Source organism: Pongo abelii, chromosome 20 (genome assembly GCF_028885655.2).
Source record: "Pongo abelii isolate AG06213 chromosome 20, NHGRI_mPonAbe1-v2.0_pri, whole genome shotgun sequence".
Taxonomy (NCBI): domain Eukaryota; kingdom Metazoa; phylum Chordata; class Mammalia; order Primates; family Hominidae; genus Pongo; species Pongo abelii.
The window spans coordinates 8,713,597-8,727,789 of record NC_072005.2 but is presented as its reverse complement, the minus strand read 5'-3'; the positions used below and the strand labels follow the sequence as shown (position 1 = coordinate 8,727,789).

At 46.6% G+C, this 14,193-nt stretch overlaps 1 protein-coding gene across 1 annotated transcript; it reads left to right on the top strand.

Annotated features, from left to right (window-relative positions):
* The first annotated feature begins 10,837 nt into the window (after window positions 1-10,837).
* ACTL9 (actin like 9) lies at window positions 10,838-13,388 on the top strand. The gene has a single exon (XM_002828593.5). It carries the CDS (start codon window positions 12,087-12,089, stop codon window positions 13,335-13,337), a length of 1,251 nt encoding a protein of 416 aa, XP_002828639.1. The 5' UTR covers window positions 10,838-12,086; the 3' UTR covers window positions 13,338-13,388.
* Window positions 13,389-14,193: the final 805 nt, after the last annotated feature.

The window sequence follows — 14,193 nt, the reverse complement described above, 5'->3', positions numbered from 1 at the left end:
TTGCTGGATCATATGGTAATTCTATTTTTAAATTTTTGAGAAACCACCATACATTTTCCATCATATTTGCAGCATTTTCTATTTCCACCAATATGCACAAGGGTTTCCATTTCTCCACATATTTGCCAGCACTTGTTTTTTTTTGGTTTGGGGGAGTTTTTTACAGTAGACATCCTAATGAGGATAAGGTGGCATCTCATTGTGGTTTTGACTTCAGCTTATCTTTTTTTTTTTTTTTTTTTTTTTTGAGTCGGAGTCTCACTCTTGTCTCCCAGGCTGGAGTGCAGTGGCGTGATCTCGGCTCACTGCAACCTCCACCTCCCAGGTTCGAGCGATTCTCCTGCCTCAGCCTCCCGAGTAGCTGGGATTACAGGCATGTGTCACCATGCCAGGCTTATTTTTGTATTTTTAGTACAGACGGGGGTTTCCCCACATTGGCCAGGCCAGTCTCAAACTCCTGACCTCAGGTAATCCGCCCGCCTCAGCCTCCCAAAGTGATGGGATTACAGGCATGAGCCACGGCACCTGGCCAACTTCAGCTTATCTTTTGAGGAAGATGTTTCTCTTTTACTGCAGCATCTCATACCCTTTTCCCAAGCAGGTCAGAACTGAAGTTGATCTCAGGGCTGAGAAAGCCTCTGCTGCTTTCCAATGTCACCCACGGTGCTATTCATACCCAGAAGTGCTAAGCGTCAAGCCAAATCAGCCAATATATCCTGGGGTTAAGTCCCAGGAATCGGCATTTAACCTGAAAGGGCAGGAACCTGTTAAAGGCAGATATCAAGTCCTGGAAAGAGAAGCAAAGGTGCAGAAGAGATGAACAACTCCAAGACATGCTTCCTTCAACAGGGTGAGGAAAGCTGGGGCTCTCTCACCATCCCTAGCTGTTGTGTGTGGTTAATGGCTCCATATACGGATGATCCAACCCCTGCGTTAGCGGGAAACACAATTCTGGGGTTTAGGAATTCAAACCAGGGCTCCGAATAACCTAACAATGCCCAAATCCTAACACTCTAGTGAAAGAAGAGGTCAAAAGAAGGTTAATGTGATTAGTTATTTCTCCATGACGACGACCTGACCAAGAATGGATCCCCATGCCCTGTTCTTTAACACTTTGCAACTTAATATATATATATATAACCTTATAGATAGATAGATAGAGTTTCTCATATATATGAGAAATAGGACTATATTCAAGAATATATTCAATATATATTTATATTATATATATTTGTATTGTTATATAAATATATAAACACATAAGCTTATACATTAAATATAATATATATCATTTCTCATATATGTAAATAATCTCGTATATCAAATATATATCATGTATCATATATCAAATATATATCATATTTCATGTATATAAAATATATTATTTATATTTAAACTGATATATATATTTAAACTGGCTAGCCATATGTAGAAAGCTGAAACTGGATCCCTTCCTTACACCTTATACAAAAATTAATTCAAGATGAATTAAACACTTAAATGTCACATCTAAAACCATAAAAACCCTAGAAGAAAACCTAGGCAATACCATTCAGGACGTAGGCATGGGCAAGGACTTCATGTCTAAAACACCAAAAGCAACGGCAACAAAAGCCAAAATTGAGAAATGGGATCTAATTAAACTAAAGAGCTTCTGCACAGCAAAAGAAACTACCATCAGAGTAAACGGGCAACCTACAGAATGGGAGAAAATTTTTGCAATCTACCCATCTGACAAAGGGCTAATATCCAGAATCTACAAAGAACTTAAACAAATTTACAAGAAAAAAACAAACAACCCCATCAAAAGTAGGCAAAGGATATGAGCAGATACTTCTCAAAAGAATACATTTATGCAGCCAACAGACACATGAAAAAATGCTCATCATCACTGGCCATCAGAGAAATGCAAATCAAAACCACGATGAGATACCATCTCACACACCAGTTAGAATGGCAATCATTAAAAAGTCAGGAAACAACAGGTGCTGGAGAGGATGTGGAGAAATAGGAACACTTTTACACTGTTGGTGGGACTGTAAACTAGTTCAACCATTGTGGACAACAGTGTGGCGATTCCTCAAGGATCTAGAACTAGAAATACCATTTCACCCAGCCATCCCATTGCTGGGTATATACCCAAAGGATTATAAATCATGCTGCTATAAAGACACATGTACACGTATGTTTATTGCAGCACTATTCACAATAGCAAAGACTTGGAACCAACCCAAATGTCCATCAATGATACACTGGATTAAGAAAATGTGGCACATATACGTCATGGAATACTATGCAGCCATAAGAGAGGATGAGTTCATGTCTTTTGTAGGGACATGGATGGAGCTGGAAACCATCATTCTGAGCAAACTATCTCAAGGACAGAAAACCAAACACCGTATGTTCTCACTCATAGGTGGGAACTGAACAATGAGAACACTTGGACACAGGGTAGGGAGCACCACACACCAGGGCCTGTCATGTGGTGGGGGGAGGGGAGAGGGATAGCACTGGGAGATATACCTGGTGTAAATGACGAGTTAATGGGTGCAGCACACCAACATGGCACATGTATACATATGTAACAAACTTGCATGTTGTGCACATGTACCCTAGAACTTGAAGTATAATAATAAAAAATATATATCATGTATCATATTTCAAATATATATCATGTTTCATGTATATAAATATATATTATTTTTCTCATATAAATATATATTTATATATAGTTTCTCATATATAAATATAAGATATATAAATAGACACGCTGGATTATAATCCTCTTTTTCCATTCCTGAATAAATTCAACATATTTGGAGATACTTTTCACATATATAATGTATGTATAGATATAACCTTATATATATATACATAGTTTATATAAGAAACTATACATGGTTGTATCTAAACATGTATATGAAAACTATATATAAAAGTAAACTATATATGAGAAACTATATAAATAACCATGTAACTATATATTATATATAATGTAATATATAGTTTCTCATATATATTATATATAACTGTATATATTATATTATATATAAGTATATAAGAATAATATATAATAATATGTATAATATAATATGTATTACATAATATATATGATATAGTTACAGCTATATATACATAATATATAGTTTCTCATATATATGAATTTCTCATATATATATATGAGCTTCTCACATATATATATGAGCTTCTCACATATATATATATGAGCTTCTCACATATATATATATGAGCTTCTCATATATATATATATATATACCCTTCCCAGTGAGGGAAGGGTAAAGGAAAGGTCTTATAGGCGAAAAGGGAGAAGTTCTTGTAAGCTGCTTGGAAACAGAGTTGATTGGTTCCAGAGGCTCAAAGCCAGAGTTGTTATCAGTTCGTTAGTGGAGATGCCATTACCGGGCAAACGTCCTTCCAAGAGCACCTTCTCTGAATTACTACACTCCTAAAGAATGCCTGGTGATAAATGTTGTCATAGAAATATATGCATACATGTAAAACATGCAAGTCTGCAATGCAGGTGATGTGTGAAGGACAGGAAGAAATTTCTTGTGGGGTTTTTAGAAATTATTGGAAACAGTTCTTATCTCAGACATGCAACCACAAGCCCTCCTCTTTGGTGTCTTCCGGGGCCTATTTTTTCTGTGTCTAACAAAAGTGATTTTATCCTGGTGTTCCCTGAAAGGGCTAAATATGCAAAGTGGGCCCCGAATGCTGAAAGACCTGAGAACCAAAGAATGAGGCAGACAAATCCAGTCTGTAGGTAAAGATTGTTTGATTGGGGGAAATTACAGACAGAAGCGTGGTCTTGCGCGGCTGCAAGACAGGTAGGTCTCTGCACTGTTATTCCCCAGACTCAAGGTTTATATACCATAGAGAAAGACTATATCTGCTCAAGCAAGACAAAGAAAGGCAGCCCTCCAAAAAAGGCAAGAGAACTACATGTGTCATAGCTTATAATTTGTGCTATAGTGACATCAAGGTTGACATGTTCTTACACTAAGGACAGTATTAAATAAAGTAGAGGCAGGGCACGGTGACTCATGCCTGTAATCCCAACAATTTGGGAAGCCGAGGCGTGTGGATCACTTGAGGCCAGGAGTTCAAGACCAGCCTGGCCAACATGGCAAAACCGTGTCTCTACTAAAAATACAAAAATTAGCCAGACGCGGGGGCAGGCAACTGTAATCCCAGGTGCTCAGGTGGCTGAGGCAGGGGAATCGCTTCAACCCAGGAGGCAGAGGTTGCACTGAGCCAGGATTGTGCCATTGCACTCCAGCCTAGGTGACAAGAGCAAGATTCTCTCTCAAAATAAATAAAGAAAGAAGGTAGGGAGCAGGAAGCATTCATGGAACTGAGGCTAATCAGAAGTCAACCCAGCAGATTATCAACCGAGATAGAATCACTTTTGTCTCCACATCTGGTATCTGCAACTTCCACACACCAACCGAGAATGCTGCTTTGGGGAGAAAAAGATTCAGTCTCTTACCAACACAACTATCCAAAACTCACTGCTGATACCAACAACACCTGAACACAGGTGATAGGAGGACACACACATGAGGGTGGAACTGTCTGTATCACGTCTGAATCCCTGCCTTTCCCCAAAATACACACTGCTGTGGACTTGAGGTCGAGAGATACTGTGAAGGCTGGGCGCGGATCTCCTGAGGTCAGGAGTTTGAGACCAGCCTGGTTAACATGGCGAAACCTGTTCTCTACTAAAAATACAAAAATTAGCCGGGCGTGCTGGCAGGTGCCTGTAATCCAGCTACTCGGGAGGCTGAGGCATGATCATCGCTTGAACCCGGGAGGCAGACGTTGCAGTGAACCAAGATGGTGCCGCTGCACTCCAGCCTGGGTGACAGAGTGAGACTCTGTCTCAAAAACGAAAAAAAAAAAAAAAAAAGAATGATACTGTGAAATTCCCAGGTATTTTATCCGTAGTCTGGGAAGACAGCCTCCAGCATTGCACAGTCCTACATATCCTGTTTTTTTGCACAAAAGTAAAAGTCACATGTCTTTCCTGACCTTGTTCTGAGCCCACCAAGGCATTCCCATGAGCATACTCAGTGAGAGACACCCATCAGAACTTCATTTAATACTGTCCTTTGTGTAAGAACATGTCAACTTTGATGTCACTATAGCACAAATTATAAGCTATGATGCATGTAGTTCTCCTGCCTTTTTTGGAGGGCTGCCTTTCTTTGTCTTGCTTGAGCAGATATAGTCTTTCTCTATGGTATTAACCTTGGGTCTCAGGAGTAACAGTGCAGAGACCTACCTGTCTTGCAGCCACGCAAGACCACGCTTCTGTCTGTAATTTTCCCCAATCAAACAATCTTTACCTACAGACTGGATTTGTCTGCCTCATTCTTTGGTTCTCAGGTCTTTCAGCATTCGGGGCCCACTTTGCATATTTAGCCCTTTCAGGGAACACCAGGATAAAATCACTTTTTTTGTTGTTTGTTTGTTTTGTGTGTGTTTTATTCAGGACAAAGTCTCACTCTGTTGCCCAGGCTGTAGTGCAGTGGCATGATCTCAGCTCACTGCAACCTCCGCCTCCCAGGTTCAAGCCATTCTCCTGCCTCAACCTCTGGAGTAGCTGGGACTACAGGCAGGCACCACCACATCCAGCTAATTTTTTTGTATTTTTAGTAGAGACGGGGTTTCACCATGTTGGTCAGGCTGGTCTCAAACTCCTGACCTCAAGTGATCTGCCTGCCTCAGCCTCCCAAAGTACTGGGATTACAGGCATGAGCCACCGCGCCCGGCCTAAAATCACTTTTGTAAACCCAGACAAAACAGGAGCTGGAAGGCACAAACGATGAGGGCTTGTGGTTGCATGTCTGAGATAAGAACTGTTTCCAAGTGCTTAACCCACTAGCACCATCTTCACTCAAGCAGTATTGAGCTACTGTCAAGGGATAAAGGCATTACATTCAAATCCTCTTCCAACCTCCCGTTTCAACTGCAGAGAAAAAAATTAATTGCAGTGGGAGTCAGGTGCTCTATATCTAAAATTGGCCCCAGGAGAGCATGAGAAAACTGTTAGTTTCGGTTTTAATCAACAGCAGGAATGAAGGAAGGAGGTTTGCCGAGAATATCCAAGAAGTGTTGGATAATTAAACATCGCTGAGCATTTCAAGTAAGAAGAATGAGTGAAGGCTTCTGTTTTAAATGTAGGTTTTGGTGGGGCGCGGTGGCTCATGCCTGTAATCCCAGCACTTTAGGAGGCCAAGGCAGGTGGATCGCTTGAGGCCAGGAGTTCGAGACCAGCCTGGCCAACATGGAGAAACCCCGTCTCTACTAAAAATACAAAAATTAGGCTGGGCATGGTGGCGTGTGTCTGTAATCCCAGCACTTTGGGGGCTGAGGTGAGCAGATCACCTGAGGTCAGGAGTTCAAGACCAGCCTGGCCAACATGGAGAAATCCTATCTCTACCAAAAATATGAAAATTAGCTGGGCGTGGTGGCGGGTGTCTGTAATCTCAGCTACCTGGGAGGCTGAGGCATGAGAATTGCTTGAATCCAGGAGGCAGAGGTTGCAGTGAGCCGAGATCACGCCACTGCACTCCAGCCTGGGTGACGAGAGAGACTCTGTCTTAAAAAAAAAAAAATTAAATGTAGGTTTTATTATTATGCAGATATGGCAAGGCCAACAGACTGGGAGATGATTGCAATTGAAAGATAACTTACTACAGTTTCTAAGAGGAGGAGGCACACCATGCCATAGGGCCGGGGGCAGTGTGTGGGGGGTGGGTGGCGGGGGCGGGACACGGGGAAAGCACCATAGGTGGTCAGGAAGCAAAGTGAGTGAGAGAAACTGTGGGCAAGAGATTTTATTGTGGTTTCCCCAGGAAGGAACAGGCAAGGCAGGGTGAGCGGGCTTAGAATTGGCTAATATGAATCATTTCAGTAGGCTCTGGGGTGTGGGAGCTGTCCCTGGTTATCTGGGGTGACTGGGGCAAGAGGAGAGTGGAGTGGAGTGCAAGAGCCTGACAGAGGAGATGGGTGGGGAGTATGGGCTCTGGATTTGTTTGTTTGCACAGGAAAGCTGAAGTTGTAATCAAATTATTGACTATCTCTAAGCATTGGGTAGTCAGGAGGAGCAGTCTCTGCAAGGCTCAGCAAGGCTCCAAAATGCCCCAGCCTCGAAAGAACAGAATAAAAAGAAGGTGAATACAGCATTTCTTTTGCCTCGAAAGAACAGAATAAAAAGACGATGAATACAGAATTCCTTTTTGTTCTCCAGGGTTTGTGGCAAGACTGCTCAAGAAATCGGTGGTTCTCGGCACTAAATGCACAGCAGGCTGACCTAGGAAGATTTTTTTTTTTTTCGAGACGGAATCTCGCTCTGTCGCCCAGGCTGGAGTGCAGTGGCGCGATCTCGGCCCACTGCAAGCTCCGCCTCCAGGGTTGATGCCATTCTCCTGCCTCAGCCTCCCGAGTAGCTGGAATTACAGGCACCCGCCACCACGCCTGGCTAATTTTTTGTATTTTTTTTTTTTTAGTAGAGATGGGGTTTCACCGTGTTAGCCAGGATGGTCTCGATCTCCTGAGCTCGTAATCCACCCGCCTCAGCCTCCCAAAGTGCTGGGATTACAGGCGTGAGCCACTGCACCCGGCCGGAAGATTTCTTTTTAAGACAGTTCCTCGCTCTGTTGCCCAGGCTGGAGTGCAGTGGTGCAATCATAGCTCACTGCAGCCTCGACCTCCTGGGATCAAGAATCCTCCAGCCTCAGCCTCTTGAGTAGCTGGGATTACAGATGTGCACCACTATGTCCAGCTAATTTTTCTTTCTTTTTTGTTTTTTTGGTATTATTATTTTTTGTAGAGATGGGGTCTTGGTTACTCCCTGCTGGCAGGCAGGAGACTGTACCTCTTACCTCTCGGAGATCCCAGACTGGATGAAAAAATCATCTGGCCTATGCAGCCTTCAAGTAAATCAACTGCATGTATCTGAAATCTGCCTGATGTGTGTGCAAGAGATGCCGTTGCTAGATAAATGCCCATTTAAATTCCCGACTCCATTTCAAATTGCTCAGATGTTCCAGTTGTCAGACATTCACACACACAAAGACCACAGTACTTATCTTTTTTCTTTTTTTTTTTTTTCTTTTTTCTGAGATGGAGTTTCATTCTGGTTGCCCAGGCTGGAGTGCAGTGGCACGATCTTGGCTCACTGCAACCTCCGCCTCCCGCATTCAAGCAATTATCCTGCCTCAGCCTCATGAGTAGCCGGGATTACAGGCATGTGCCACCACGCCCAGCTAATTTTTGTATTTTTAGTAGAGACGGGGTTTCTCCATGATGGTCAGACTGGTCTCCAACTCCCGACCTCCAGGTGATCCACCCACCGCAGCCTCCCAAAGTGCTGGGATTACAGGCGTGAGCCACCGCGTCCAGCCAGTACTTATCAGTGATGTAACAAACCCTCACATACCACTTACTATGTGTGAACCACTGACCTAAACACTTGAAAATAATAACTTGTCCATCCTCATAGCTACACTTTGAAGGCGGCACTATTATTACTCTCATTTTGCAAATGGGGAGACTGAGGCACAGTTAGTAGTTTGCCTCAGCTATTAAGCAGAGGAATCAGGGCTTAAATTCCAGAAGCCTGGCCCCGGATCTGTGGCCTTAGGCACATCATGGCTTTGTTGCCTATAATCACGATATTTTCCTGTATTGTTGCTTCAGTATCTCAGAAGCTAGCATCTATTAAGTGCCAGACACGGTATCCTCATTTTATCCAAGAGGAGAGGAAATGGAGGCTCAGAGAGACCCAACCTTTGCTTCTGTTCTATTTTTAGTGGGTTTTTCTTGTTTGTTTGTATGTTTGTTTGTTCCTTGAGACAGGATCTCGCTCTGTCACCCAGGCTGGGTGCAGTGGTGTGATCTTGGCTCACTGCAGCCTCCAACTCCTGGGCTCAAGTGATCCTCCCACCTCAGCATCCCTAGTATCTCGGACTACAGATGTGAGCCACCATGCCTGGCTGTTTTGGGTGGATCTTAGATTTCACAATTTCCCAGACTCACAGTCAGCCACTGAAGTAAGTCAAAGATGTAGGCTCAACTCCTGCCTCTGTCTCATGCCAGTTGTGACTTTGGACCATCACTTGGCCTCTCTGAGCTTATTTTCCATCAAAAAAAAATAGACATAGTACCCATTCCTAAGTCATAAAGTTGCCGTAAGAAGTTGCCACGTTTTAAAATTAGAAAATGAAGAAAGGCCAGGCATGGTGGCTCACACCTGTCATCCCAGCACTTTGGGAGGTTAAGGCAGGAGGATCGCTTGAGCCCAGGAGTTCAAGATCAGCCTGGGCAACATAGCAAGACCTCATTTCTACAAAAAATTAAAGACATATCCGGGGATAGTAGCACATGCCTATAGTCCCAGCTACCTTGGAGGCTGAAGTGGGAGGATTGCTTGAGACCATGAGGTTGAGGAGGCTGCAGTGAGCAGTGATTGCACCACTGCACTCCAGCCTGGACAATACAGCAAGACCCAGTCTCAAAAAAAAATTCAAAACAATAAAGTGTTATCACTTAGTGTATTTCTGGTTGTTGCGAACAGTCCAAAAAACAGCCACTCAATAAATAGTTGAGTAAGTATTTCCAAAAGCATGGACTAGACCACACATACCAGTAATTAACTAAATCAATAATTAATTAAAATGCTCAATAAACCCCAATCTGGCAGAGTAATAAATCTAGGCACAACTAGAAAATTAAACCTCTTTCATTTAGATGTCCATAAGACTTTCACTAGCACTATTCCTGGTGATTTCTAACACCACATGCATGAACATACACTGAGAAAAACGTTTTTATTTGCTTTAACTAACAGGTGATACCCGATACATACCACCAAAAACAGCCACGGTCTTGAAGCAACTCTCCTAATGCATTTTGAAGCGTGCTATTTATTGTTGAGACAATTCCTTCCTCCCAAATCCACCCTCTCCCCTTTTATCTATAGTGAAAGCCCCTTCTTGTATCTCACTGAGCCCCTCTCCTGCCAGGAGGAAGCAGAAAAGAACCCCTGGAGAGAAGGCAGACTTCCCCCATCCCCCATCTAGTTGGAGTACAGAGTAGAAATCAGGGTTGGCTTCCAGGAGGAGGTGGCATCAGACTGAGATTTGAAGAGGCAAATTCCTTCTTGGCAGGAATGGGACAGGGAGAATGATCCAGGCAGTAAACATAGCAGAGGAAGCAAAGAATCCAGGACAGGGGTGTTCCTGTCTCTCTCTCCCTGCCTCTCTCCATTCCCAAACAAGGCTGGCTTCTGTCTCCATTTGGAAACCAGGAAGTCATGCTAGCCTGCCGCCTTCTGATTAATATTCTGAGGAGGAATATTCTAATATTGTAGGGAGGCCTGTGGCAAGCTCTCTGCCACTACACTGTAAATAGCTTCATGGCGAGGTACCCAGAGGAGGATTCCTGGGTCTTCCTGAAAGCATGGCCCAAAGAGTTACAGAAACCAGTTTTGCATGGCTTTACCGAAACCATGCCTGAAAGAAATGTTTGAGTTTGCAGAATGGCAGATCAAAAAAGAAACAACTTGCTGAAACACCTTCCACTTATGAGGGTTTTTTGTTTGTTTCTTTGTTTGTTTGTTTGTCTTGAGACAAGTCTCGCTCTGTCACACAAGCTGGAGTGCAGTGGCGTGATCTTGGCTCACTGCAACCTCCACCTCCCGGATTCAAGAGAGTCTCCTGCCTCAGCCTCCCTAGTAGCTGGGACTACAGGCATGTGCCACCATGCCTGGCTAATTTTTTTTCTTTTATTTTATTTTTCTTTTGAGACAGAGTCTCACTCCATCCCCCAGGCTGGAGTGCAGTGGCATGATCTTGGCTCACTTCAACCTCCACCTCCTGGGTTCAAGTGATTCTCCTGCCTCAGCCTCCCCAGTAGCTGGGACCACAGGCATGCATTACCATGCCAGGCTAATTTTTGTATTTTTTGGTAGAGACGGGTTTCACCATGTTGGCCAGGCTGGTCTCGAACTCTTGACCTCAGGTGATCTCCCACTTCAGTCTCCCAAAGTGCTGGGATTACAGGTGTGAGCCACCATGCCCGGCCCCACTTGTGAGGTTTTAACTGGCAGAAATCTGCTGGAACCAATATAGCCAACTGGAGTCGATGCAGAAAGAGCTTGCTGACATCACACCATGAATTTCCCCTGCATGTTTCACTCTGTGTAAATTTGCACATGCGGCCTATGAAGACACCTGTGCATGCTCCAGGACTTCCCAGACTTTCCCTTTCCTTCCACCAATCACCTGCTAATCCCAGAATCCACCCCCACCCAAACCTTTTCTTTCTTTCTTTCTTTTGAGATGGAGTTTCACTCTTGTTGCCCAGGCTGGAGTGCAATGGTGTGATCTCAGCTCACCACAACCTCCGCCTCCCAGGTTCAAGCGATTCTCCTGTTTCAGCCTTCCGAGTAGCTGGGAATACAGGCATGCGCCACCACGCCTGGCTAATTTTTGTATTTTTAGTAGAGATGGGCTTTCTCCATATTGGTCAGGCTGGTCTCGAACCCCTGACCTCAGGTGATCCGCCTGCCTCAGCCTCCCAAAGTGCTGGGATTACAGGTGTGAGCCACAGCACCCGGCCCCAAAACTTTTCTAATAAAATTACTGCCTTAAAGCCAGCCGAGAAACAGACTTGAGCTGGATTCCTAGCTCCCAGTGGGTCGATTTGCAACAAAAAGCTTGTCTTTTCTCAAAAACCAGGTGCCACCATATTAGCTTCTAGCGCATCCGGCAGAAATGTGTTAAGAGGGCCCTGCTCTGAGACGCTCATCTCCTCCTCCAAATTTGGCTCTTCGGAGAAGAGATGACAGCCTTGGGGCAGGCAGGGCTAGGCAAGGACCCATTCTCTTGGCTGCATTGTGATGTCTTAAGAAGACTGAGGGTGCACCGTGACGTCATAGATTGCGGGCCCGCCCCCTCCCCCTCTCTGCCTGCCCTCCCCACTGGCCGGGCCTCAACCTCTTCTCCCCACAACCCCAACCCCAGAGGAAAAGCCCCCTCACCTGGCGTCCTGCAACCATGGATGTAAGTCTCCCCAAGCCCTCGGAATCCCAGTCCTCCCTGGAGGCCCCCAGGCCCGGCCCAAACCCCAGTCCCAACGTAGTGAACAAGCTCCTGCAGCGGGACTCCCCTGGCATGGTGGCCGACAGGCTGCCACCAAAGACCAGCGCGGTGGTTATTGACATGGGCACAGGCACCTGTAAGGTAGGTTTTGCTGGGCAGGCCAGCCCCACCTACATCGTGGCCACCATCCTGGGCTGCCAGCCTAAGAAACTCGCCACCTCGGGGCAGTCCGGGCTGCAGACGTTCATCGGCGAGGCAGCCCGCGTGCGCCCGGAGCTGACGCTGGTGCAACCCCTGCGCAGCGGCATCGTCGTGGACTGGGATGCCGCAGAGCTCATCTGGCGCCACCTGCTGGAGCACGACCTCCGAGTGGCCACCCACGACCACCCGCTGCTGTTCTCCGACCCACCCTTCAGCCCGGCCACCAACCGCGAGAAGCTAGTGGAGGTGGCCTTCGAGTCACTGCGCTCCCCAGCCATGTACGTGGCATCGCAGTCGGTGCTGTCTGTCTACGCCCATGGGCGTGTCAGCGGGCTGGTGGTGGACACGGGACATGGGGTCTCCTACACAGTGCCCGTCTTCCAGGGCTACAACCTGCTCCACGCCACGGAGCGTCTGGACCTGGCGGGCAACCACCTGACCGCCTTCCTGGCGGAGATGCTGCTCCAGGCCGGCCTGCCCCTGGGACAGCAGGACCTGGACCTAGTGGAGAACATTAAGCACCACTATTGCTACGTGGCCTCTGACTTCCAGAAGGAGCAGGCCCGGCCGGAGCAGGAGTACAAGCGGACTCTGAAGCTGCCCGACGGGCGCACGGTCACCCTGGGCAAGGAGCTGTTCCAGTGTCCGGAGCTGCTGTTCAACCCCCCAGAGGTCCCGGGGCTGTCCCCTGTCGGCCTCTGCACCATGGCCAAGCAGAGCCTCCGCAAGTTGTCCCTGGAGATGCGCGCGGACTTGGCCCAGAACGTGCTTCTCTGCGGGGGGTCCTCACTCTTCGCCGGCTTCGAGGGTCGCTTCCGGGCAGAGCTGCTGCGCGCTCTGCCAGCCGAGACCGACGTGGTGGTGGCTGCCCAGCCCACCAGGAATTTCTCCGTGTGGATCGGGGGCTCCATCCTGGCCTCCCTGCGCGCCTTCCAGTCCTGCTGGGTCCTGCGGGAGCAGTACGAGGAACAGGGTCCCTATATTGTGTACCGCAAATGCTACTGACCAGGGCAGAGCTGGGGAGGGCGTGGGGGCAGTAAAGCCTCTGCTACAGCCGGCTCTGTCCTGTCCTTCCTCCAGGGCCTGCCCCATCCACTCCCGGACACCTCGCCCCACAGGCTGACCTAACTCACCTCCTGTGATGCGTGCCCTGAGACATCCCAGTCCTGACCCCCTAAACCCACCTTCCCCATGAACAACTCCCAACAGACCACTAAGTTCTAATCCTGTTAGCCCATCCTCCTGTGATCTGTGCCCCTCCTCAGGCACCCTTGGGTTGGGACACCCCCTCCCCAGACCACCTCTGACAAGTGCCCTTCCCATTTACACACTCCCAGAGATGGGGAGCTCACTACCTCAAGGCTATTGTTAGAAATATCACCTCCTCCTGTGAGTCATGGATAAGCCTCCACCTGGCACCTGCCCCCAACCCCAAGCATGAAGAACATGAAAGGCTTTGACCACTCGCCCCATGCCCACACACACCCCTAGGGTCTGCCACATACCCAAGCCACATACCCAATTCCTTCCATTTCTAGTTTAAGTGATTCATGCATTGATCCCACATACATTCATTAATTACCCACTATGTGCCCAAGACATCCTCAAATACTGACTCCCTAGTCTCACCCCATTATCTATTGCTTTTGATATAGCACCCCAAAATACCCCTAGGCTCCAAACCCTCCAAACTTCCACCCCCCTTAATATGCTCCTCAGGGACCCCCCAACCCACTCTCTACCTGGGAATGCTCCAACCTCCTCCCAGAATCTTCCCATGAGTGCTCCAACCCCTAGGTGCACCCCCATAATCTTCCCCTTATTTCTAATCCCCCCAAAACACACTCTTAAATTCCACTTG

Excerpts from the sequence above, each read along its gene's own strand:
- ACTL9 (XM_002828593.5), top strand. The coding sequence starts at position 12,087 with ATGGATGTAAGTCTCCCCAAGCCCTCGGAATCCCAGTCCTCCCTGGAG.